At 38.7% G+C, this 26,950-nt stretch overlaps 1 protein-coding gene across 6 annotated transcripts in view; it reads left to right on the top strand.

Moving 5' to 3' along the window:
• The window catches only part of OSBPL8 (oxysterol binding protein like 8), a 98,775-nt gene that overhangs the window by 29,128 nt on the left and 42,697 nt on the right, over window positions 1-26,950 (top strand). For 2 of the 6 annotated variants that reach the window (XM_030478063.1, XM_030478064.1), the window contains exons 2-4: window positions 1,110-1,215; window positions 6,565-6,601; window positions 8,955-9,092. In XM_030478063.1, coding sequence (XP_030333923.1) covers window positions 1,174-1,215; window positions 6,565-6,601; window positions 8,955-9,092 — 217 coding nt within the window. In that variant the 5' untranslated portion in view covers window positions 1,110-1,173. Of the gene's footprint in view, window positions 1-1,109; window positions 1,216-6,564; window positions 6,602-8,954; window positions 9,093-21,121; window positions 21,365-26,950 lie in introns of those variants that run through there. The other 4 variants (XM_030478065.1, XM_030478068.1, XM_030478067.1 and 1 more) reach the window with 4 other exon arrangements.

The raw sequence follows: 26,950 nt of genomic DNA, 5'->3' as shown, positions 1-26,950 counted from the left end.
AAGTGCTGGTTTCACAATTTGATTTGTAACTTAGCTGCTTCCTGCCCCCTCACCCCACCCAAGACAAAACCAAAAGAAAATAAACCCCAGAAACGTCCTTGGGCTAATTCTGTGATCAAACACTGGATCTGTGGAGTGGAGGGTGGAACCTCAGGGTTTTCTCTCTGTGGGATACTGGTTTTACTGTTTTGAACAGGTCAGCTTGCAGCCTTCTCATCTGCTTGGATGTTTTGTTGATGGGGGCTTTGGAGAGAGAAGCAGAGCAATGGGCTGTGGATGCACATCATAGAATAGTTCAGGTTGGAAAGGATCATCTAGTTCCAACATCTCTGGAGGCATCCTGGTTTGATCTGCTTTCCTCCTGAAACCCACTAAGTGAATGAGTGGTTAAAGTGTGTTTTTCTCACCAAGTTTTGCTTGATTCCAGGCCATTTTTGTGTCTCACTGGTGGCTTCAAATGTTGTGTGTATACTAAGGCTTATTGTAGTTTCCATTCTCTAGCAGAAAAAGTAAATACGATATGTCTAGAGAACATAGAGAACAAGGCATTGTTTTCTGTCTGCATATGGTGACTGCCAGCTGAGCACCCACTCTGCCCCAGAGGATGCTGGCTTGCACAATGATGTGATTTCAGTGTCTTGGTTCCACAAAGCAAAATGTGGCTGTTTCTGGAGTTGTGCTGGGAAGCCCTAAACTCTGACTGCTCCAGAATAGCTTTTATGTACCCAAACAGTTGGTGTGCTGCCAAGGGACTTTGGAACAAGGGGAAATACAAGGCAAAAACTGTGGGTTTCTTTTTGTTTGGGTTTTTTGGGTGTGTTTTGTTTGTTTGTTGCTTGTGTTCTTTCAGCATAATTCTTCCTTATTTGTAAAAGTAAATGCTTGCCTCTCTGAGTACTTTTTGTTTTGGCCATTTTACTTGAAACTACCCTCTCTATTCTTAAAAAGTTAGGTTTTGTGGGTGATGTGTATGTTTTACAAGGAACTGTAACACGCTCAGTTTACAATAGCAGACTATTTACCCTCTTAAAACACAGGGAGAGACTGCAGCTCTTGAACAGATTTTAGCCATTAGAATTGAATTCTTGCATTTTTCTTTCCCTCTCCAGGATCTCGAATAGCAGGATGGAAGAACTCTAACTGACGGAGAGACAGACAACAGGCCTTTTCAACATGGAGACCATTCCGGTTGATGGGGAATTTGAGAGAAATTTAGTGAGTAATTTAAATCTGGCTTCTAAATTACTAAATCACTAAATTACTCTTAGTGAGTAATTTAATCAGATGAATGTGAAGGTTCAGGGAGAGGATTAAATGGTTGGAATGTGTTCTAGTTTAGTTTGAATCAATACTTTTCTGGTGAATGCATTTGGAATATCATGTAGTGTCATTTGTCATTTACTAGATTCTCATGGCAAGAGGGGTGGATATCCAGGAACATTTAGTTCTTAGAGTTTGATCCTTGGTGTCCCAAAAGAAAAAGGTATTCCTCTCAGTCTTCCTAATCGGTACTTTACTAGTTAGTGACTATGGGTAAAGCAAAAAATAATCTATTTCTTGATGGAATGAGGAGCAGAAAAGCAGGAGGGGAATGATAATTATATGTTAACAGAATAATTTCAGGTGGAAGAGTTGATAATCTGTGCTGATTACAAAATTTCTGAGGTAGTGAAATTACCAGCTTTTCCTTTCTAAGCACAATTTAAAACCAAGAAAGGCTAGTGAGTACCATGACACTTTGTTATCATCATAGCATTGAAATTGTTTAAGAGTTTAATTTTTCCACAAGCTATGTTATGTGGCAGGACTGTAATACCTGAAGCAGGAAATGTTTTTCAGTTTCCAGAGCTGCTTTCTGATACAAGCACTGCCTCCCAAAGGCAAAATGTGGTATTTTTTTCTGTAACTGAGGTGAAGCTCTATAAAACCTCATAGTCACAAACGTTACTTGTGATGGTTCAGCTACTGCATGGAGCTATTCATTCGATCAAGTGTTTTATTACTGTCTTTATCTTAAGTGATGAATTTGAAGGCAAGCCACTTTGCAGTGCTTTTTTTCTGTAATAAACAAATTCATTGATTGTGGCAGGGCCAATGCATGTATATCCTAGGTGCCACATACTGTGAGTATGATATGTCAACTGTGCAATAAGATATTTATTTAAAAATTTCTGTCAATTCAGTTGCTGTGCTCCTTGTTTCCTAAAATAATAATAAAAGTACCACCAATTTACAAAAAAACTTTAATATGAAATGTGCTAGTTTTGTGGCCTACCTTCACAATAGCATGATTTTAAGAAGGTGTCTTGAAATGAGGCTCTATATGTTTTGTGAAGTCTGCTTCAGAAGAATATTGAGGGTAAGGGTAGATTTGACTTTCATCCCTGTGCTTAGGGACCTGAGTTATCATCTCAGAATAAGTTTCTTTAACTGATGGTATACAGTGACTAGCTACTCTAAGCATTTCTTACCAAAATACCATCTACTGGGGCAATTGTCTTAATTGCAGTTACAATGTGACGTTTTGTGTATTGCACTACAGCTGTTAAAAACATTTCTGAAAGCTCATCTGGGAATCTAATATATTTGGCCGGGTATAGGATATAGTAAATAATTAAAACTGAAATATAGCTGAAAAATAAGGCATATATTGTAAGAGCAATTGGATCCAGTGATTATGAAAACCTTGAGTGTTTGCAAATCCTGACGCTTCCCAGAATTTGGAATTCTTTTGAAAGGTTGTGTTGGAGATTTTTCAGTATTCCAGACTTAGCTGCCACCTGATTATTTTTTTGTTTTGTTCCACTGGTCTGGCTAAAATTTCTGGAATACATGAGTTGCAAACATGCATGAAGAACATGGTTCAACATTCTGTGACGCAGTTAAGTCCTTCAAGGGGTTTCTAGAAGGTACCTGGAAAAGCCCATTTTAGAGGTGTCAGCTTTCTACTGTGTTTTTTGGCTCATGGGAGTAAAAAAAAGAAGATCACAGAACTCAACACTTTTCTTTCCAGAATCAGAGTGTGGAGAAATATCTTACATGAAATGCTTTTCCTGTCTAATAATTAGGTTGATATATACTGTCCTTGAATGCAGATGTTATGACAGCTCAGCAAACTATTTCTGTAGTCTAGCACCATTAAAGCAATGCAAAGTACTACACCCTTTGGTTTGAGTTCTTGTTTGAGAATAATTTTTGCCTATTTTTCTATAAAATAATGATTCAATTTAAACAAGCCTCACTGGCCCAGAACTGAGGACATTACATGGGAATGTCTGATGTAAACCATTCTTTTTCTAAATGCTTTTTAAAGGAAAACTTTCTAGTCAGCTCTGATTTTTGTCAGAACATGTATTTCATAATTACATTGCCTTTAATACAACCTATACAATCAGTCCTTGCTATCTAAGTACATCAGCAGACATAAAAGTACCTTTTTTCCTTGGAGCATAGAATAGAGGTCCTTTTTTCTGATCAGCTTTGCAGGTTGGGTTAGTGGTCCTGAATTTGAATGTTACATGATTAATCTTGGTGATTGATACCTATTAGAGACTGTCTTCAGGAGACGTCTGTCTTCAGCACGGTGAAAACTCTGACTTGGCTTTAAAACACGCATTTAAACTGTATTAAGAATCTAGATGTAGTTTTAGATTGTAGACCTAGTAAATCTTTTTAAAAATCTTAATTTTTGTGGTGTGAGAATCAGACATGTCATATGTTTTTGCTTTTACCCTAATCTTCAATGGGAAAAGGATTTTGTTTTATAGGACAAGTTGGCAGATACAGTTTTAGGTTTAGTAACAGTTGTTTTAAGCTTTATTTCTGAGAAATCAATGTCTAAAATAGTGCTTTTCTGAAGCACAGTGCTGCTTTTGTATGAAAACAGAGTTATGGCTGCTGTCTCATGTGATGGTTTATATTGCTGGGTTTATTCCTTAGTCTTAATCTAAAACTTTACTGGGAGGAGGGCTACGCTATGTGTATTTTGGTAGCAATGTTTTTAACTAAATGTGCCTCAGCAGGAGCTAAATCAGTCATGTTGTGTTGAGAACCTCCCTTGTCAAAGGACTTGTTCTGTAATCTGTAGGCAAAGTCATCAGTTAAATAAATGTTAAAATAAACATAGGCTCTGTCTCTGGAAATAAGCGTGTGCTTCTCTTAATTTCGTATATTTAGAATAAAAACTGTGGGAGGTGATGGACAGGAATGCCCTGAGGCCATTCTTTCCAGAGAAAACACTGAAGTAGAAACACCGTCATGGCTTGTTCCCTTAGGGGTTTGAATCCCTAGTCTGCAGTGTTATGAATTGCAGATGACAGAGATGCAGTGGGTTATTGGAAAATGAAGAGGTCGTTTTGGCTAAAATAGTCTCATTTCAGTATCTTAAAATCTTGCATCAGTATTTAGAAATATATATTCTGCAGATTTTAGGTAAATGCACAGGCCCAAATAGTTCTAATGAAGAGAGGGAGTTGACCAGCAACGGAGGCAGTTTGGTGTGTAAACAGAATGTCTATTGGAGAAGATCAGGGACAGAGTTAGAGAGGCTTGTGTTTCAGCCTCTGGCATAGGAGCTGTTTGTACCAGTTCATAGGATTAACCATGCCATGCTAAAATATTTACATAAAAAGCCCCTGCATCGTCTCAGGTGACAGGTTGCCCTGCTCTGTGGTGTCATGTTGTATCTTGGTCAAGGCTGCTTGAGAGGCAGGCAGTGAGACAGGACCTGCTGCGGTGCTCTTTCACTCTGTTTCTCCTACGTGTGAGTATGCACTGTGAGTGAACATGCTGTCCGAGTCTCAGAAACTTCTGATCCTGCATGTCTGTTAACAATTTATTTTTTTCAGTTCTCTTCTCTTGCTTTCCAACTTTTAGCATGCAGTAAAGTAGACTAGTGCTGAATAGTGGTGTTCTCAGCCCTTCAGTCAGTTGCTGGATCTCTGTACAATTACTGCAGACTCCTTTATCTTGGTCTCTTGTCAGTCACTGTTCTCCTGAATCTAAAACCAGTGTAGGGCAATACAGTTCCAGTCTGAACATAAATTGTTTCCTAGTCTGTAGCGTGTTATCTGTACATTGAAAAGAAACACTTTGTCTTGAAAACCATTGAATTCTTGAGTGCATTTCATGTACTAGTACCTGAACCTGTCTGATAAGTTCCCTTAGCAGTGTTTCAGTCTGACTTAAATTTACTCTCTGACAGGGATGGAAAATTGTTTACCAAGTGCACCTATAATTTATTTCGGCTTCTCTTGTTTAATCAAGGCCTTTTCCAGAAAGTGCAGAATAATTAAAGAAGGGTTTCCTCACCTTTGCAATGATATGCATTGCAGTTGCTGTGTTCTTGTTGCAGTACTTTACGTTTGCACATTGCACTGTCAATTTAACACCCCTAGGCAGCTATGAGGGATAAAAATCACTGTTTTGAGATCGGGATTGTAAGACAAGACTCCTGCTTGCTAAGATTTTTATTTTTCAAGTTCCCTGCTGTTTAGTCCTGATAACAGAGAAGCAAGATTGGATCCTCTTTAAAACAAGGCAAGGATTTCTTTCCTTTATGGAGCAGGTGTTTTTTATTTGGGGTGTAGAAGATGTTTGGATTTATTTTGTTTTTAGGGAGGAAATGTTCATGCTGATCAGTATGCTTGTTTTCTCTTCCTTTTCTGTTATTTGTGGATTTCAAAAGTAGGAAGTCCTTTAAGATGTAGATGGAATTTACCTTACATCAGTACACCGCTGAACACAGTGGGATCTTAACCCCAATTGTGACCTTGGGTAGCAATGATTCATAAAAGATTCCAGATCAAATGTCATGCTGTTACTATATAATTACTCACCTGTAGTGCCTATATTTGATACATTCAGTGGGCAGAGATAATTTGTTATACAACTTGATTCTTTGGAAATAGTTTGATATAAAATGTCCTCTTAAATTTTAAGCTCCACCGCTTGTCTTGCGTTCTAAACAATTTAAAATGTTCCCTGTGTTTGCAAATGAACTGAATCTGTGCCTTCTAAGTTCATGTTTGTGTGCAAAAGCAGTTAGGCTCAGATCTGGCATTAGTGGGCGCTTGCACATTACTGATGACTTAAGAGTTGTTGTCTTTCCAAAACACCTGTCTGAGAGGGGAGTGGTTTTGGAAACAAATTTTGTGTTATTTCATCTTTTTTCAGAGCTTTTGTCTTCTGAAAACATTCCAGCTAAACGTTTCTTAAAATATACTGTGCCTCAAGTCATTTGAGCACTAAATCGCTGATGGAGAGAGGGGTTCCACTTGGAGTTAGCAGTTGGGGCAGTTACTGTTTACTAACCATATATGAGGATGGCTTCTAATAATGGCTGCTCTGTAAGCATATTTGTCAGTTTTGTTGCTTCAACTTTTCTGAACTGCTAAGTCTCTTGAGGCTTTGCCTTTGGTATTGAGGTGCATGTCGTATTTTAGTTATGGACTAACACTGTTTTCATTGTCCTTCTTTCCCGCTGCTGCTTTTGCGCACTTGCTTCTTCCTGGCCTGGATTTTTATGTTTGCTGTTCCTCGTTCTTCAATTGTATGTGTACACAGCATCATGGTGATAACAGAGACTCTCATGGACCGTCAAGTAAGTAACTCTGCTCTCCTACAGTATGTTTGCACTCATAATAGTTAGGCTATATGTTTGCATGTAAGCTGCTGGGCTAAATATTAGGTTTTCTTCTGTATTGTAATTGAGAAGCTGAAGTATAATGAAAATTTACTCTTGCGGAAGTATTTTACCTGTCATACTGCTCATCTAAATGTTTCCCCATGTTAACCTTTTTTTTATTATTATTATTTGTTGGGAAAAGTTTATTCTTCACCTCTCCCAGTCATGGCTAGGGAAAAAAAAGTAAATCTTTTAAATTACTTACCTGAAAGAGAAAACAATATATTTATCAGTCTGAAATGAAACTTTCAAATCTTATTGTAGTAGAGATAGTAAAGCTATGAAAATAATGGTTCAGAAACAATCTTTATTTTGACCTTGTCTGTTTATAGGGCTATATGGTTCACTTAACGGCAATAACTTTACATCTTCAGAAATGAACAGGTGTATGTTCTATAATACTCCAGTAAGGATTGGGTCTGATATGATCATGGGGAAAACTTCAGTGTGTTTATATATGTGCATGCATGCATCCAAAGGCTTAGTAGTTTCACTGGTTCATGTGCATTAGTACAATCATCTGATTGGCAGAATAATTTTGCCTGGGATTAAGAGTTCATTTATATGGGGAAGAGAAAGGTGCAGGCACAAATTCTTTCTTCTTGGTGAGAAATCCATGTAGAAGCCATGGTCTTAGCTGATATTGCTTATTATAGACATTACAAAATAATGCAGAATTGAATTATGATAAACCTTTTTCTTGTATCTGATGTCCTTGTGCTATTTTCAAGGGTGTAGGCACTTTCACATGCTCATTATATAAACAGAGGCACTGGGAATCTGCCACTTCAGATATTTGATTATTCTTCATAACTTTATCTGATGAAATAAATTGGCTGTAAAGACCCCAATTTGTGTTTCTTCTGATGCATAAATCGTACTGACAAACTATATATTAGTAATTTGATGGCCAGTATGAGGAAATTGAAAAAAGTGCGTATTATCAGCTCTAGTAGTTCTCTTGGTATTGAAATGTGCCCTCCAAAAAGTTGTGAGGAGGCTTTGGTATTTACTAATTGATGTTTCTTCCCTAAAATAACCCTCTGCTCATCTTCAGGGAGATAGATGGCACGGGTTTAAACTCACTCAGGTAAAGAAAGAGATGAATGGAGATCTTCCTCTTGGATGAGTGCTTTGTGAAGCCTGAGTGAAAGGCTAAAAATAAATCAGCAGGCCTTTGAGTGGAAGGAATCGTTGGCAATGCTATTGTCTTGTCATATACATTGAGCATATGTCTACCAAATCTGTCTTTCAAGTTGTAGAGATGGCATGTGAAACCTGAGAAGAATTACAACCATAGAATGTTTTGGGTTAGAAGGGAACTTAAAATGTAAAAGCCAGACTGTAGCCTCAAAAGTAAGCTAGTCTTCAGCTGCAGAATCGAGGACAGCATGTTTGCCCAATGCAGGCTCTTCTTTAGTAAACATCTATTGTTTCCTCCTCTGATTATTTTTTGTCAGTATATCTGCTTCCACAGGACAGGTGTTAACCGAGTCTGCCATTCTTGCACTATGAAAAAAGGTACAGTTTTGTTGTGTGCGGCTTAAGGAAGTGTACAGACACCAAAACAGGATGGCTGGCCAGGTGACCTTATAAGTAACTAGATGACGTCAGACAATTCTTTCAGACTGGTAAGGTTTAAGCAGAGTAACTCTTCTGCTTTAAGCCTTTGCCTTCATATGGAACCACAGAATGATTTGGGTTGGACGGGACCTTAAAGATCATCTAATTCCACCCTCTCACCATAGGCAGGGACACCTTCCACGAGAGCAGGTTGCTCAAAGCCCCCTCCAAGCTGGCTTTGTGCCCTGATAGAGTCTGTGCATGATCTTTGTGAAGTAGTCTTGGTTCTTGTGATGTACGTTCATCGTAGCTTTTAGGGATGGTGGCACAGCTTGATCTGGCAAGCCGTCCACTGGGTTGGCTGTGTTGTGGCTAGTTAAACCAAGAACTATCACAAAAGTGGCAAGGAAAGCGGGATTTCAGAAGTTAAGTAACAGCTTAATACTGTGTCTGTGTTCAGTAGCAGCCTTTCCCTATCTCCTAGTTTTTGTTTTCATCTTCTGCCTCATGTTTTAAATGTGTCTTCTTGGCTTTTTTATGCCATCCCCTCGAAAGCAAATCTCTGGTTTGAAATCCTCATTTTCTAGAATGAAAAATTTCACAACATAGCATTTGAATACGTTTCATAAATAGCAGTGAAGTTGTTAATAGAAATCTGTGCACAAGCACGTAACATCATTGAATGAGCATCCATTTTGTATTTCAGCAGTCGTAACAAACAGCGATGAATCACAGCATTTAACTCCAGGAAAAATGAGCCAGCACCAGGGGAAGGAAGTCTATTTTACTCCAACCAAAGAGTTGCTCCAACCATCTCTCAGCCCAGGATCTGCCCATGGTCATGGTAAGACAAAACTATTTTTTACAGAGGTATTAAAGAACTTAAATGCTGATATTAGTTATCTGTTCCAAACGCTGGTTCAAAACCACTGCCTTTTACAGTAAAGAGGTAAGGAGGAAAGCATATTGAAATATTGTATGTAATTCTTTGCATCCTTATGTGTTAATCTGAAACAGAAAAAAAAAATGCATTATGTGGTGCACTAGTTTTAGTAAAGCATGTTACGATTTGTGGGAGAGCAGTCCATGTGATGGTAAGTCATTATCTATGTGTAATTCTGTAGCCAGTGGTCACATTTAATGTCTTGGGTATTTGTGTCTTTGAACAGAAGTGTTGTGATAAACCACTTGTGCCTTGAACCTTTGTGTAAAGATCTTTTAACAATTACTTCTACTGAAAGATCCTTTCCTTTAGGGAAAAAAAAGTCTCGGCACCACTTTTTGCCAGTTGTCAAACAGTCCCTCTGCCTTGCTAAACCTGTTGAAAACAAACTCTCAGTGGATCTATGTGAACTGACTGGATGCAAAGTGAAATTTGTCAGTAGACCTGACATGTTCTTAGTCTGTTTAAAAACCAAAAGCAAGCCATAGTTGCTCTCCTTGTGCTTATTTGCATGTGAAACTGCTTGTGTTGTCTTATTGCCTAGGATATCATTAGACATGTTTGTTATGGTGTGTGGAGTCCTTAGTGAAAACTTCAGGCTTTTTTTATTAATATTCTTTCACCTTTTACTCTTGGCAGTCATGCTGGTCTTCTCTGCTTCCTTTAATTCTCGCCATAAGTAGTGTTCCTGAGATTCACTGTATTTTTGGTATGAGCCTCCTGAATTCCTATAGCTCACTTTGTCAAAGTAATGATACTAGTTTGTCAGAGCAATAAAGAGAATGTCTCAGGTATCTTTCAATCATTTTCCTGTTTTCCCATTTAGATAGAAAACCTGTGAAACCAAAAATAGTTGTTACCATGTTCAATGTGGTAGTCTTTTAAATTATTCGAATAATTATTATGGTAGTATTTTCAGTGCTGCACACAGCTAGCTCTGATAGATTTTCTAAAAGCTCTGTTATCTCAGTGGAACAGCACTTTATGTTCTCTAGCTTGCATTGTGCTTATTCTGGAAATATCTTCTGTAGAATATACATCTATAACTTGTTTGTCATTTTCATTATGTTGAAGAAAATCTTGGTTATTCTCTCTACATACTGCATTGTATCCCTTATTAGAGAAATGTATAAGTGTATTTGAATATTCTAGTACATTCTTCCGTTTAATGTTGCTATTCCCACTGATTTATGAAGTCAAACTGTTGTGCTTTTTTAAGGGCGTTCACTCACAGGAAAATAATTAAAATGGTCTTGAAATGCACTAGGACTGAACATGCTACATCAAACTCCTGGCAAATACTGAGTCTTCTCTCTGATTATTTCAGGGCTTATATAAGTGATTTTAAGCTGGTTAAATGTATCTCTGCCTTTTTTAGCATCAGTCATCACTGACTTACTGTTCCAGCAGTGCTGCTAGAAATGAAGCTGTAGTTTCATGGAACAAGGAATTCGGCTTGCAGCCAGTTTCAGTAGTGAAAAGGTACGGTGTGGGCTAGGCTTCAGCAACCTTTAATTACTAACTTCTAGCCTATCTGCAACTCGGGAGATGTAGGTTTGATTTTTGTGGAGGGGGTTGACCCACATTTAGAAGCTGGGTGATTATTCTGTGGTAGTTGTTCCTACAGGAAAATTACAGTGCTGGTGAAAATGTCAGCTTATTACATAGGGAAGAAGATGCTGTGCAAGCCTGAAAAATGTGAAGTAGAACAGAGTGAAAGTGATGGAGTACTTGAGGCTGACTGCTGTAACTGAAATCCAGTGAACAAAGGTCTTTACAATATGCTTTAGTATCATATGATAAGATGGTGCAGAAATCAGGAAATGTTTAGGTACAGTATTAAAGGCATTTACTATGGACTAAATAGAGATGCTTTTAGTCACTGGCACCTGAATGCATCCTTAGGAGGTGAGTAATATAAATAAACAATTCAGGGTAAAAGAGAATCAAAACAGAAAAATATGTGGTACGGTCTACACAGAACTGCTTAAATGTCTATACAGAGGAGCTGTGACATTGGTGCTTAGTTTTTGCCACCGGATGGCTGTATGTTGTTGGATGCTATTTGACCACCATTACCTAAGCAATGTTTCCTGTTGCCTGAATAAAAGAGCCTGTGTGGCAAAGCCAGTTTTGTGTAGAGCTTGTGGTTAAAAACCAAATGAGTTGGAATGAAACGAAACTTGTGAAGAGTCAGTGTCTGGAGCAACTAGCGCTAACTTTGGTGTTAATGGAGATACACCACCACATGTGGTTGGATTCTTAGGCCGGCCAGCAGCAGTCCAGGGAGAGGCGTGCTCAGTGCCCATCACTTGGAAAATCTACTGGAACAAGCTTAATTTGAGTTTTCTGCTTGTGTTTTGAGGAAGATCCTAATGACGAGTATTATAAGTATGATTAAAAGTAGATAAGTCTTAATATGAGGCAGTGGAGGTAAATATTTAACATTGGTTTGGGCCATTGGCTTCCTATTTGGAAGAAAGAGAATCACGTCATATGTCATGATGAAGTTGTAAGTGGTCTATATTTCATGATTTTAAGTGCTCCTGTGTGTAAATATTGGACTTTCATTTCTGTGACCATAACCCCGGATTTCAGAAAGCTTCTATTTTCCTGTACTTTTTTTTTTCCCCCCAGTTTGACACGTTACTTCTTCCTTCATCACTCCTGTCACTCTTGTAAGATGAAACTCAGTATGTCATCTGAGCCAGTGGTGGGGGTCTTATTTTTGGAGTCGAGTGCAGATCTGTTCTACAGATGTAGAATGCAGTTTGATCTGGCAGCATTGTCTAGTGGTTGTTCAGCAAAAGTCTATTTACACTGTCATTGTTCTCTACAATCTTTGCAGCTTCTTATTTTACAGAAGATTTCTAAGATCCTTGAAGATATGCTGTACTTTATTCTGAGGCTGAAGACTGGCATTTACAGGTGTGGAGATCAGACTAGCATCCATAGAAAACCTCAGCAAGGTTGTTTGACAGAAACGTATTTTAAAAAGTGATGGTGAGGATTATGCTTGTATGATCTCAACTAGATTATGTAGTAAGTTCAGAATTATAGTGGTAAAGGCTAACTCAGCCATAAATAGCATTGGTGCTGAGATGGACTTTTAATAGTTGTAAATTTAATTTATTTCATCAAGTGATTAACTACAATGTCAGAATAAGCTAGTCCTGATCATAATTCTGCAAGTACAATTTGTTCTATAAAACAAATGTATTTGCCCTAGAAATGTCAGTGGCTTTAAGTTGGAGAATACCAAAATCCAACTGCTATCTAGTGCAAAAACTGGCACACAAAGAAACCTTAAAGATAGCTTTTTGCATCCACAGCATGTAAGAAAGGATTTAATAAAGGTACATAGTTGGTTTAACTGGGCAACTGCTTACATTCTGTGTGGTATCACCATTTCTATAAAGCCAGCAATTCGACTTGTCTTGGGAGCTCTAAGCTCAACTACACAAAGGAGAGCTTTCTGATTATGAACTCTCTCTCCCTATATAACTTATAACTTACAAACTGCTTGTGAAAGTGGCCTTGAGCAGCTCTGCATTGGGTTGATCTTGAAAACTTTTACTGATTTCCCCCATTTTACTTTGTATGTGTTTAAGAAAGCACAGACTCTCTAGACTCTCACTCAACAGCTCACTCACGTGCATTACTCTGCTTCTGAAATTGGGGTGGGAAATGGTAAAACAGTGATAAAGATTTAGTAAGAAATTTGCAAGATTAAACTTTCTGAAGCAAATGTTATTTTTTGACCCATATGCAGTCTTTAATTTTAACTTTTGAAGTCTTTGTTCTTACTTGTCCTTTCACAGTATCTGCCAAGTTAGTGCTGTCTCTAACTTGACAATGTTGTGTATTGTATGTGAATGTTGCCTTCAGGTATGTTATATGTTCAGATCATTGTTGTTTTTCTTCCGAGTGATCTGCTAGGCAGTGAAACCTTCTTAGTTCTCTGTGCCTTGAACGTATTAAATAATCATACTGTGGCTTTTTTTTAAAATTGTTGGACTTTGAATTGGACCTAAATAATTCAATAGCCTTTTGATGGAAACTTTAATGGGTTTGGGGGGTTCACTTTAGCTGTAAAGCTTTACTTATGTTTGTGGGATGGTGTGGTTTTAGGCTCTAGTGAGCTAGCGTGGCCTTGCCAACTCACTAACATCATATTTTTGTAAATGTAGTGCATATAGCGGTGAGTGCTGGTAAGCCATCTTTCAGTTCTAGCAGTTGACACATAGATGGAGCAGTGTTAATTTAGCTCATTTTCTGTGTTTGCATTCTATGGGTGAAAATGTTATTAACCATTAATGGGCAAACAACTACACTTTTATCAAGTTTATTTTTTTTGTTTTTACTTTTTTTTAACCTACCATAAGTGTGGCCAGGTGAATCATGGACAAAACTGTTTTATTACAGTTAAAAAATGAACATGAACAGCACTGAGTACAAGACTGCATTTTCAAAAGCTGTAGAGCAGAACTCTGCTTGCTGATGTAAGCTGTTTATGTTGTTACACAAATTATCCCTGGTAAATTGGATTCTTGTAAATCTTGTTAACTCAGGCTTACATCAGGATACTGCTTCGTTTGATAAATTGGATTAATATAGAAACAGTGATCACGTAAGATTTATGAAAAAAATCATAAGCCTCGGAAAGGGGGTTTAAACTTACAAATATGCTATTAAAACATTTCAAACTTTTTATGAAAATGGTATAGATGCTTAAATAATAATAAGCTGTACTCGTGGTAAGGAGAGAAGTCTAGTTAAGATAATATGATTAAAAATTCTGTAATAGGATGTTTGAAAAGGTCTGATTTTTCTGTATTTTTCTGGTCTTTATTCAAAACATTGATGAGATGCAGATGGGGTGAAAATGTGAGCCTGGAAAAGCATATTAGGATGATGAAGATTGAACATCTAAAAGACATGCTATTTAATCTATAGAATGCTGCATTTGGGGGGGAAATAATTTAACTAATTTTGCATGTGAGAAAAGATGGAAAGTGAAAAATTCAAGCAGTAGGTCCTAAAGAACACTTACTACCTGCTGAAAGGCTGAGGTGCTTTTGGAGCCATAATGACCAAGACAGTAGAAGTTTTGGACACCGCTGTCTACCCGAGGCAGCTAACAAGTTAAAGGGGGTTTGCTGCAGACCTTACAATTTGTAGCTTTTAAAAACCGTTTGTTTCGGGTGTTTGGCTCAATTGACAGCAGCAGCAGCACATTTTGTTTGACCAGGCAATAAGAAATGTCCTGACTCGTCATCCTGTTCTGGCTCACTGGTGGTTAAGCCCTGTGCTGGCTCACTGGTGGTCAGCGTGCAAGAAGTTCTGGTGATGCAGCACGCATCTGCTCTTACCAGCTATCAGGGGAAAACAGACTACTGTGGTCCAATAGAAGGAAAGATACAGCCCTGGGTTGGTGAACTCGAAGCCTTTCTGAAGTATTAGCAACTCTACCCGAGGTGGGCACTTGGCTTTGGCACTTTGGCAAGGTTTTTGCCAGGAGGTCACGAGACCCTCTTTATTCATGTGGATGCGTGAGACCAATGCCACAGCGAAGAGGTGCTGGAGAGAGAAATCCTGCATGCCTGTGGTTATAGCAGATGCATGGAGAGACTGTAACTCCATTGGTAGAATACTGGTCACTGTGTAAATGCCAGCTCCTGCGTTTCTTTCAGCTAGCACTTTCAGTATGTTACTATTTCTTTTTGACAATGCTGTTTGGCTTGCAGATGGTAAAATCTTGCCAGTCTCTTTCCAAATTAAGCTGTTTATTGGTTAGTTGGGTTATATCTAATCTTTGATAATGATTTCTGATTTTCTTCTCATGTTTCCTTTGACTTTACATTTAGACAGACTTAGTCATGCAGTAGCTCCATGTAATCTCCTGTTTCCCTCCACTATATCTGTCCTTTGAATAGGGAAGCTGAAGGATGGCTAAGTAATTTATTATCTTGACACAGTAAGAGCATCTTAAGCATGTCATGCTTTTTTACCTTACTTCATCTTTCCATAAGTGTGTCTCACTGCCTTAGCACTAGAGAAGAAACTGTCTGAGGGCTTGTTGAGGCTCTCCATCAAGCTTATTTTTTAACACTTCCATGTTAACAGTAAATATTACTTCTGAAGTCAGGCACCTTCTCTGTAGAGTAAGTGCATCTCATGTCCTAGTAAAATGTTAATGCTTTTGCTTTCTCCTGCTGCATGGAAATTCTGACTTAAGACCTTGTAAGCCCTTGCATTTGGAGAGTCCTGGTCTCTCTTCTGTGTTCTTGGGAGGTATGTTCATTTGTCTTGCCTTGGTTTTGATGATGAAGTATTTTGTAATCAGCAGTATACAGCAGCCATGTGGACTGGTTATTCTTTGGGTAGTTCTAGATTAATATCTGCTGTACTGCTGCAGGGACCTGACCCCAGTGCTAAGGGTGGTCACTTTGAAGTTCTATGAGAGAACATACCTCATTGGAAGTGAATCCCAAGTTCTGCAAAACTGTGCAACTTACTTGGAGTAGCTTTAGTGATGCTTGTCTCAAATGGGATGTGAATGAAGTTCTAGTCACAGTAATCAATGAATGCATTTGACCCCTAAATAATCTAGTTTTAGCTTGTGTTACCTGACTGAATTTCTTGTGAAATGTTTTAAGTTCTGCTGTGTGTGGTTAGTTTCCTGAATCTATTATCTTGATGTCCTGCTTTCTTACTGTAAAGCATACTCTGGCACATTCCTCTCTGCAAGTCATTGTGTGTTTATTAAAATTTGCCATTTCTGAAATGCTACTCCACCCAGTATTTGTGGCTTGAGTAAATTGCATGTACTCCTTTCTGTGTGGGTTATGGCTTTATGAAAGCATGGTACTGAGTCTGAAAGGCACAGCAGGGCTCATTACTTTGAAACTTCTCAAGCAAGTTCTCTTTCTCCCCGACAATCTCTGCAGAGCTGGCCTACTTGAACTGTGACCTTGGGAATTTCATAATGGCTGAGATGAAAACTGTTGAAACCTGAGCAGTGAGCAAGCCTATTTAATTAGGGTAGGAGGAGCAGAGCAACTGAGGAGGTTCAGCCAAGCACAGTTGCCAAGAGGGCACTGGGAGCCTTGGTGTTCATTCATAACCACTCTCAGGCATGCCTCTGGAATTACTCCTCAACTAAGCTGCATTCGACTTGGAAATACCAGAGAACAGCAGAATATGTGGTGAAAGAAACTTGCCACTGTAAACTACTGACACAACTTGTTGCTCATGGTTCGGATGTCTTTTTTCTGAATCAGATATTGGTGTCTGAAGGCAAGTATATCTTTAATACCCATTTTGTTAAATAGGAGAAAAGCACTTAAAGTCCATGTGCAAAAAACTCATCTGTTGGATAAAACTCATTTATAGGTATGATAATCTAGCAGTTTCCTTTATCTGTTTTCTGCATGCCATAAAGAGTGTGTTTCCATTGCATGTACGTAATTATTTATGACCTTTTCTTTTGTTGGTCTAAGGGGAGAATTCTGCTGGAAAAGGTAGTGTTGTCAAAATGTCAGGGCAAATTATTGTCAGACTTGAAGGGCAAGTCTAAAAAAGCTACACCATCAGTTTTCCTTTCACTTTGATCTCCCTTTAGCTTTCATAGAATTTTTTTTAAGAAGGTTTTGGGTTTTCCTTATATACCTCTAACGAGAAAAGGAGTATTTTTTATTTTGCAACACTATATATCCTCTTAGTTGTATTATTGCATCAGTATCAGTTTGTAGTTATATTTAAAATTCATCAGTTGAATAGTTCAGAATATATTTGATTTGAGTTCAGTTGCTTGGAATTCATACCTCTACAATTAAGAGAGGTCTTTTTTTGATAAGAATATGGGGTTTTTTCAGCTGTAAATATTTTTCAGTCTGAGAAATGCTTTATAACTAAAATCAGGCTTTGTCAAAAGCGTTCATGCGCTGTTAGAATTGCATGTGTCTTCTCTTTGCCTTTATATACTGAGATTTAAGTTTTGCCCCAGGCAATAGCCTGGAAGAATGTCTTAAGAACGGAATTATGATTTGTTTTTCAGACATCATTAACTACTGAAGAAGCCCTGATTGAGCAGCTGATAAGAGAAACGCAATCTGTCCTTTAGAAAAATGTATACTACCAATAAATTTTCTCCCTCTTAGAGAAGAAACTTCCTCTTAGAGATGTTCAGCAGGTTGACTGAGAATGGGTTCTCCCCCCCGAAGATAGATGAACTAAATATTTCAGTCATGATTTTTCCATCTTCCTCCTGATTTAGGTATTACATAAAACAAAGAAACCATGAGACTTTTTCTCCCTGACAGTGGCATATTTAGTTTAGTGCCAGCTTTCATGAAGAACTTAACTTTCCTTATGAGACATCTTTGTTTCATGTACAGATACGTGTCTTTTTTTCATGTACTGTGGCACACACCTGATGTATTTAGGCTAGAATGCAGATACTTGCCTCTTTATGCAGGCTTTTTGTCTATGTCTTGCTTGTGCAGTTGGACTTGACAGTAGTTCTATTTGTGAGTATTTTGAAACTGCGTAAAGTTCCAAGTTGTGTGCATTAGTGCATTTTCTAAATACATCAATTATTAGGGCACTGGGAACCAATATCAAAAGGATAGAAGGCTTCCTGGACATTAGTCTAAGATCACCTTATGAATGATACTCATTCTAAATTTATCAATAGATTGACCAATTCTGTCTGAATTTAATTGCAGGTAGGGGAGAAGAGGAAAAAGGATGGCTACTGAAGTGCACCTTTCTATTATCATGTACTGAACATGCAAATAAAAGCACTTCCAACTACTTAAAAGTACCTCTGTGTCTTTTCAGGAATCAAATTTATTGCAAGGAATTATGGTTTCTAAGAGCTTTGGGCACTGAGTGTTTGGAGAGCAAAACGCCTTTAATATTATCGCAGGCTGATGCTCAAGAGTTTCAATAAACTTTAGTTTAGAATTACACCATTGAGAAAAATGCTCATTTTTATTAAATGTTACAGACTCCTTTCGATCTAACAACACAGGTTGTGTGTCAGCTATCTCTCCAGCAATGTATACTGCTTTGAAGCAGTTGAAGCAAATGAACATGTGTATACAAGTATCAGCAGGCATAATGAACCACAAGCGGTTGAAGAGATGGAGAACTAGTGATTTTTTTGGAGCCAAACCATGTGATTTTTTTACCACTGCACATCTAAGTGAAATATGAAGATGACTTGGGGGAGAAGGGAGGAGAGAGATGAAGAAGGAAGCTTAAATTAGATTTTTTTGTTCTTTTCCCCCCCCCTGTGGTGGTGGTAAGACAGAGTCATATTTTGGCAAAAGGCAGAGTCTGCCTCTCCTTTTGCTGTTGAGTTAAAGCAGAGGTAATTAATCAGAATACCCAGATAACAGTTTCCTTGGTTTGAAGATGGCTTCAGAAAGGGGAAATATAGCATTATCCATATTGAAATTCGTTATTTTATCTACCCAAGGATTTCAGCTTCACTTCCAAATGGAGAAAAGGGCATAGGAAGGAGACAAAGGTTTTTAATCTGTTCTCGTTTGCAGGTTACATGAACAGTGTCAAGGGACCTGGAGGGGCATGGAGAGAAATAAGGGGAAACTTTCAGGATTACGTTGCTTCCTCAAATTCCTCGATGTCTAGCCACGTTTTAGTAACATGAGACGAGGCCCTTAGTGACATGGGTTAGTGGTGGTCTCGGCAGTCCTGGGATAATGGTTGGACTTCATGATCTTAAAGGTCTTTTCCAAGCCAGTTGATCTATGAGAACAAAGTGACAGAGAAGACGATGCTGTGGAGGGATGTGCTAGGCTGTAGTGTATCCAGAGCCGGCTGGCACGGCCGCTGGGGGCAGATGCAGACAGAGCGGTGCGGGTGGCTGATGGTGCAGCTTCCCCTGAGTCTGTGTGACCCTGCCGTTCCCGTGCAAGACATGGAAACGTCCTGATACCAGTGTCAGCAGAGCGGTCCCGGGCAGGGTCATAGCCCTGACTCTGAGACACGAGATAACAGAGCCATTAGCTGGGCAAGATAGGTCTGTAATGAGAGGATACAGTTCCTTCTGTGTGTAAGGGGAGTTTTTCTACTGCAGCTTTCTCTTGATTTTAATTAGAAAAAGGAAAATGCGTGTTCTGAAGAGACTTGGACCAAGGTTGTAGTTAAGAAGATAGATTTGCAGGAGTGATATGGAGCTCTGTTTGGTTTTGTTTATTTATTTTTTTTAAAAAGGAGAAAAAAGTGGTGTTCTCCCTTCTTGCATTTCTTCCTCAATTGCCACACCATTCCACTCCTTAAGTTTTTCAGCAGCTCTTTCTGGTCCTTCTGGGACATCTGGACAAGGACTGCTTCAGCTGAGAGAAGTATGAGCCACAGTAATGCATAAATGGAGACAGGCCTGAATACATGACATCCTTATCCAATTTCTCCCCCTCTCTGTGCTCAAGTGAATAGAGTTTTTCACTTCTTGTACAGATGGAAGTTATATAGCACATACAGTGGTTTCTATTGATGGCTCGTATTTGGGGTTTTTTTTGTTACATCTTTTTTCCTTGGCATGTATTGGGATATTAGTCTGTTTAAGAGGCATGAAGAAATTCTAGTGACTCATAGGATCCTGGAAGCTACTATGTTTCATGATCAGAAAAAAATACTTCCAGTGTTTTCAGTGTTTCTCTTAGTGTATGTTCTCATATGCATGTACTAATGCACATACACTCTGCACAGTAAAACCTGTTGTTATAAAATACTTTGGTCTACTGTATTATCCTTGAGCCAGTGTGAACTGAAATTACTGGGCTGCAAATGGCAAGTACACTTCTTTGCGTAAGCAGCTGGAGACAGCATTATTTAAGGATTAATCAAATTCACACTATTATGGATGTAATTGTGGGACATGTTTCACTTTGTACGAGAAGGAGACCTCAAGTATGGAGTAGAGAAGAGCACAAGTTCTTATTTTCAAGCTAATTCTTAGTGTCTTCTCTGTTTTCCAGCAAACAGAGTAGGTTTCAAAATGTACTTTGTCAGAAATAAGGTGTGGTGGGGAAAATGGGGTCAGCAGAGAAGCATCAGATGGGAAGGAAATTCCACATATAGAATAGTGTGGCCATGCACACTAGTCGTCAGGGCAAAAAGAGGCAGCCAATCTAACGAGCAGTGTATGAAGGTTAGGGAGAGCTTATTAGAGTTTATTCTGGTAGCTGTCAGCAAAAACAGTTTGTGTCATCTGACTTCTGGTCTTGAAACACAATTTACTGGAATTTTTTGTGTTCAAAATTGAAGTTGGTTCATTTAAGTGTTTTATTCATTGTATAAAATACTTGGGGCATTAATAACAAACTGTTCCAGGAGTCAGGCTGGCTCGTATATATAAATATGGCAGAAGCTAAGAGGAGAAAAAGCTATCTCCTCAGCTTTTAAATAAAAATAAGAAATGAAGATGTAAAAGCCATGGCAATCCGTTGATGAAAACTAGCTAGGTAAGAGCCTAAACAGGAAAGTTCAATATGGCTGCATGGTGCAAAGCATCAAATCTCTTTTCAGATTCCTGTAGTGTTCCACTATGTCAAATAGGGAAGCCATATACCTCATGAGTTTTGCTTTGTGCAAAGTAAATTTGGGACTTGAGAGACCAACAGGAGAAAGGATTAATTGAAGGAGTCCTTAAAATCTAAATATTCACCATTTTTGTGTGCTTAGAACACATGAGTAGGGGCAAAACTGAGATGTATTTGTGGGAAAGAGGAGCTGAAGCAAAGCCATTCTGCTTTAAGCGTCCTAAGGGGTTTTGATGAGAGGAGTATAGTGTTGCTTGGCTTGCTGCTGATTTGGCAGCCTCTGTCTCTTCACTGCATTTTTCACATGTGCCCTTCGTTTGTTTCTTTTTTTTTTTCCTTTTGTATCTTACTCATCAGAATGTGAGGTAAAAGGCTGTTACTGCAACACTCTTGTTCCAAGCAGCTAATGCTAACCAGCTTTCACAGAGAACATAATCCTAACACAAACACCTTAACTCATGAAGGAAGAGGGTCCAGTGCGACGTAGGTTTTCTTCATGTGCTGGGATTTCATCTGTGTTTTCTGCAAGAGCTGATGGCCGAAAGCTTGTCCGGAATGCTTCATTTGGAGGATATAATGAACTCTCTCCTGCTTTACCAGGTTTGTTTTGGTCTTGCATTTCTTAAAATGTACAGAAGAGAATATAATTTCCGCCTCAGATTTTTCAGCTTGAATGAAAGTAATGTACTGAGATGTTGATAGAAATCAGAAAGAGTATTGCTTGTATGCATTTAGATAACAGCTCTTTGTAGTGGCCAGATTTGCAGATAGGCAACTGAGCAAGTCAGCTTTTATACCGCAGCAAATCTCTCTTTAAAAGCCGTTTGTGTATTTGGTACTTACTGGAATATTTGTTTTGGTTGTTCGGGCTTTTATGACTGAAGTTCTATGATGTGGTTTATAAATGCCTTCCTCCCTTGTACTTTACACTCCTCCCACATGCAATGGACATGCTTTAAAATAGTACAGTACAGCAGAAGGTTTTAATTTAGCTGTAGGTACTGAAGAATCTAGATGCTTGTCGTCAGTGGTTTGAAAAAAATAAGAAGGGTTATTTTAGGGCTAAAAGCGTAGCCCTGCTAAACGCTGCAGTGCAAGATTTTTTAGACATTTAACACCAAAAAGGGCTTAAATCTCCTTTTGCTCAGGTTTGTTGTTTGCTGAAAATGAGTGCTGGAATATTGAAATGAATTTCTGGAGTTTCATTGTCCAAAATGTGCACTTTTGATATAGGTACCTGAATTTCAGCAGTTTACTTCTGGAAAATTTGATGCTCGAAAACATGTTACAAGGTCACCTCTTCCTGAAAAGGGGACATTGTAGAAATAGTACATTCCTACCAGAATTACTCTGTGTGTGTGACTTGTCTTGTGCATGCGCGCAGACACACTGTGTGGCGTAGTCCCATGGAGACAGATTGCTGGTGCTGGGGCAGGGGTGGTGGGGTGTGATAAAATAGTTCTCACTTTTTATTGCATGCCTTCTGCAGAGTGGCTCACGGAATTTGTAAGCCCTGGCTCTGAAGCCATGGAAAAGAGTTATAGGGTGCATAGGGGAGGTTGCAGGCTGGCAATGAGGGAGCTCTCAGCATCGCTGGCTTGCAGAATCACCAGAGCAGCATGTTCAGCCTCAGGCAGGTGGGGGCAGTTGCTGGGACACCATGTTCTATTCAGCTTGGTGTTTTACCCTGTAATATTTCTTTTCACTCTGCTTCTGGAAATGATTAGCCTTCTACCAAGAATCTTAGCACTTGAGTTTTATTCAAGCTGTTCAGGAAATAAAGATCTCAAAGCTTGAAAGCCTGGTGTTGGCAACTAGACAGATCCTTCCTACCTTTAAAATAAATGCATGTAGTCTGGTCATTACTGAGACAAAAAGGGATTTGTTTCCTATTTGCTTCCTTCCTGTATAGAATGGCTGATTACTTTCCATAAGTGGACAATGAATGACTTCTTAAAAGGCAGAACAAATGGAAAACAGTTTTAATTAAAAAAAAAAAAAAAAAAATCAAGAGTAAAAATATAACTGAAAAAGTTTTATCTTTTAAGATCTTCTATATATCTGAATAATTTAAACAACCTTAATGTGCTGGAAGATACACTCTTTCAGTTTTGTTTAAGTGAAGAGTAGTTATTGCCTGTCTAAAAAATAGTCATGTATACTTACAGTGAGGACAATCTCTGGCTATTATTGTTTATTTTATATGGTGCTTGCAAAATACTGTGAGAAAATACATAAAGGGATTTTGCTTTTCTGATTGCTTCAGTTTTGAAATCCATGGAGGAATCTGAATTATTTCATATGGGATTGTATTCTTAAAACTGGTTGTTAGCAAGCTTTTGAAATTCAGTCAGTTAAACAGAGTGTTGTCTCCTGGGTTCAATTCTTTATAAAGATTTTTCCTTTTTCTCCCCTGTTGTGTTTATTATATAACACCAGTACTGATATCTCCCACTAAGTATAACTCATAGTTCTTCCAGAAGAATATAGTTTTTCAGCTCAATTATTAGTTCTTCACAACTGCTCATGCAGCACATCAGTAATCAAACCGGGCTGTTCCTTGCTTTTCATTTGGCAGTCGGTAGTATTGTTGCTTGGCTTGCTGTTTGTGGTCTTCTCATGCATTGCATTGCTTTTTTACTGCTGCTTCTGTTTGTTGGAGAAAAGCCTCCAGTGGATAGTAATTCTTTCTTTTTGGATAAAAGAGATCTTATGTTAAAAGTAACATGTTTTTTTTCTGATGTATTTTTCTCAGCTATCCTAATTGCAGATGGTATTTGAGAGGTGCAAAACCAGTATTTGAGATATAGGAGATGTTATGTGGTTGGTTTTGGGTTTTCCTTTCTGTCAGGACATTGATTAAAGGGACAGATTTTAGGTGTGACTAAAGTATGATACCTGTGTTACGCTCCAAAATAGAAATCTCTTAACAGTTTTGTTTTAAAATATACCCTACCATGGACTTTATCCTAAAGATTCTTTAACTCTAATCTTACCATGTATATACTCCTCATTTTTTGTCAAAAATGACATTTTGGAGGATTTTTTTCCTTTGGTATGGAGTGCGTATTCCAGCTCAGTCTCTAAAGAAGCATTGTTTCATTGACATCTTGAGTATATAGAATTCTGGTTGGTCCAATCACATGCAGTTATCAGGCGCTTGCATCTATCTGAAAGCTCATCATGAGTTCTCATGTAGATTTCTACCTGCCAGTTTTGAAAGGACTTGTCGAGTGCTCACAGTATGAACGTACTGATGGACAGTTTCCCTTGGCTTCTAAGGTCACACCATGAACTGTGGCTGACTGCACTGGGGTTGGGATCGGCTTTCAGAGGCCATGGGGCCTGTGATGTTAAAGACAAGGAAGGTCACACTGGGAGAAAGTCTGTTGAGACATAGTGTTGCTCTGAACACAGTCCCTGATGTCCAGAACTGCTTTAGAGGCTACAGTGGTGGAGATTGCATTTAAAATAAAAGTATTATTTTTCAAATCTGCAAGCGTCTTAAGTAATACTAGAAGCTCAATCTGCAGCTCTGAAGGTTGATTCAAACAGCACTTGCTTGCTATCTCCTAACTTTGAAAATTGCTTTCAGGTTTAGGTAGAAAATGATACACAGGTTCAAGAGATTTAATACAAGTTGCAGAAAAGGACTGCATCTTCAACACCTGCATTTCTATGTTGTGAAATGTGAGCTCAGGTTATCTTGTTAAAGAGGTTAAAGATTGAATTACAGGATGGGAAACAGCAAGTAAGCTAAAATATTAAGCTCAAAACCACTGCTGAAAGATGTTGGAAAAACTTGAAACATTTGTTTTTACTAGACCTTGCATCTAGCCTTTTATACCCTGGCAGTCTCTGCTCCAAACACTGATTCAGTGACTTCTTGTGGTGCAATTTTCAGTCCCTCTGGGAGGAACAAAACTACAAAAAGAGCAATAACAAAGAGCATCATTTAGAGGCGCAGCTTTCTTGGCTTTGCGGTTGTCTTTGTCAGAAATCCATTAAATGATTTGCTCTTCATAACTGGTAGCAGGAAGGGAGAAAACAGTATTTCTTATTGTTGATTCTGTGAATATAATTGTTCCGTTGTTGTTGTTGTTTCCTTGACCAAGTATTTCCACAGCAGAGTGTACATTATCCTCAGCTTAGGCCCATGTATAGCTTTTTGTAATGTTTCATTACATATTTCCCTGTAGGTATTAGTATCAAACTGTTCTTGTTTGATACTAGAAACTAGTATCAAACTAGATACTAGAAGAGTTCTTATGGTACTAGGGTCTTTCCATCTTAACAGAAGCTCCCTTGAGAAAGTATCCTTACAGTGAGTGAGGCTGTGTCAGGATCTGCACCTGAATTGTGGGGTTTTTTTCATAAAATCACAGAATGGTTTGGGTTGGAAGGGGCCTTAAAGCTCATCCAGTTCCAACTCCCCTGCCATGGGCCGGGACACCTTCCACTAGACCAGGTTGCTCCAAGCCCCGTCCAACCTGGCCTTGAGCACTGCCAGGGATGGGGCAGCCACAGCTTCTCTGGGCAACCTGTGCCAGGGCCTCACCAGCCCCATAGTGAAGAATTTCTTCTGAGTATCTAATCTAAATCTACCCTCTTTCAGTTTAAAGCCATATGTTTATACATTTTAGCACATGGGAAAAAAGCCTGTCTGTGTTCTGAGTGAGCTTATGACTTCTACAGAGAGGGGGGTAACAAGTAGGACAGTGTGGGATGTGAGAATGTCTGGCTGGGTTTCCTCACAGACCAAGACAGAGCAGTGCAAGATGTTCCAGGATCTGCAGGACCCTGCCTTGAGTTCTCTGGCAAACCCCTCAGGCAGACCATTGCTTTGTGTGTGAATAAGGAAGGGAACAGTGAGTGCGGTGGCATGTTTTGAATCGGTGAGCATGCACACCTCAGGCTCAGGACAGTGGAAGCAAGGAGGTGAAATTCATGGGAACACCACTGAACTTTGGTCTTTGTGTCTGATTCTCTCGGACAGAGTAGTTCTTTCTGTTTTCATTTCTGCTTGGTGATATCAATGAAAAGCTTGTTTATGAAAACAAAAGCATATGTTTGTTAAATAAGGATATGTAAAGCCCTTAAAACTGTTGTGCTTTAGAAAGCAAGCTGTGAATTATAGCTTATCTTCTGTAAGAACAATCCTGACTTAGCACTTCCTCGTTGATCCCCATTACTAAGTCTTCTGTATATGCCTATAAATAAATAAGTGAAAGTGCGAAAGCCATTAGAAAATGCCTGCATTACATTTTCAGTAGAATTTGGTTCCTAATGAGGGATCTCTTTTGGTTATGGGGGTGAGGACAGAACCTCATTACTATGGTTCTGGTGTGCGTTTGACTGTCTAAGACTGGCATCGAATCTAGTAACTTCTCAATGAACTAAGGCAGGTCTGTCCTCTAAGGCTTAAGGTGTTACAGCACCTAATGACCAGTGCTGTAGAAAACGTGCTTTTGTATTTGGTATTATGTAGGAAATGTGGCTTCTGGTCACTGGATCACAACATGCCTTTTGGGATTTTTCTGGATTCCCCAGTACTACATATCTTATGCCTGTCTATGTACTTCTGCCTTGTGGTCAAAGATTCTTCTGCATTATAGGTTCATTAGTTGAATAAACTTACCACGGATATGTTGTAAGAGCTTCAGAAAGAAGGGGTTAATGATCTGTGCAGAGGGGCTTCCATAAAGACATGTAAAGGTTTCTTTAAAGGCATGTAGGGTTTACTTTGTGTAAACATAAAATGAAATGTCATTGTACTGCAGAATATAATTTAAAATAAAACTGGTCTTACAGAAGAATGTCTGCATGTGGTAATAAATACAAACAAAGAACGCCCAAAAGACTGATTGACAGACCAAAACTAAGAGGAATCTGTGATTTCTTATGTAACCTGATGACCAACCTAATGCCTTTAACTCAGTAAAACTTCCCAGCACGTGTATTTGTAATAAATGAATCTGTTCTGTTGTAGTTTCTGGGTATTGTAAGTTGTGAAAAGGTGACAATGCTAATGTAAAAAAAAAATAAATAAGAATCCTCCACTGAACAAACTACTCAACACTGCTACAGAGTTAATAATAAAGCTCATGGTTTCCCCACGCATAGATGCGGACCCCTGAAGAATGTGAAATCAAACTGTTCCTCTGATAAATCTTGCCGTGTTAGAGA

Source organism: Strigops habroptila, chromosome 3 (genome assembly GCF_004027225.2).
Source record: "Strigops habroptila isolate Jane chromosome 3, bStrHab1.2.pri, whole genome shotgun sequence".
In the NCBI taxonomy this organism is placed as follows: domain Eukaryota; kingdom Metazoa; phylum Chordata; class Aves; order Psittaciformes; family Psittacidae; genus Strigops; species Strigops habroptila.
The sequence above is the reverse complement of the archived record's forward strand: the minus strand, read 5'-3'. Positions and strand labels throughout refer to the sequence as shown.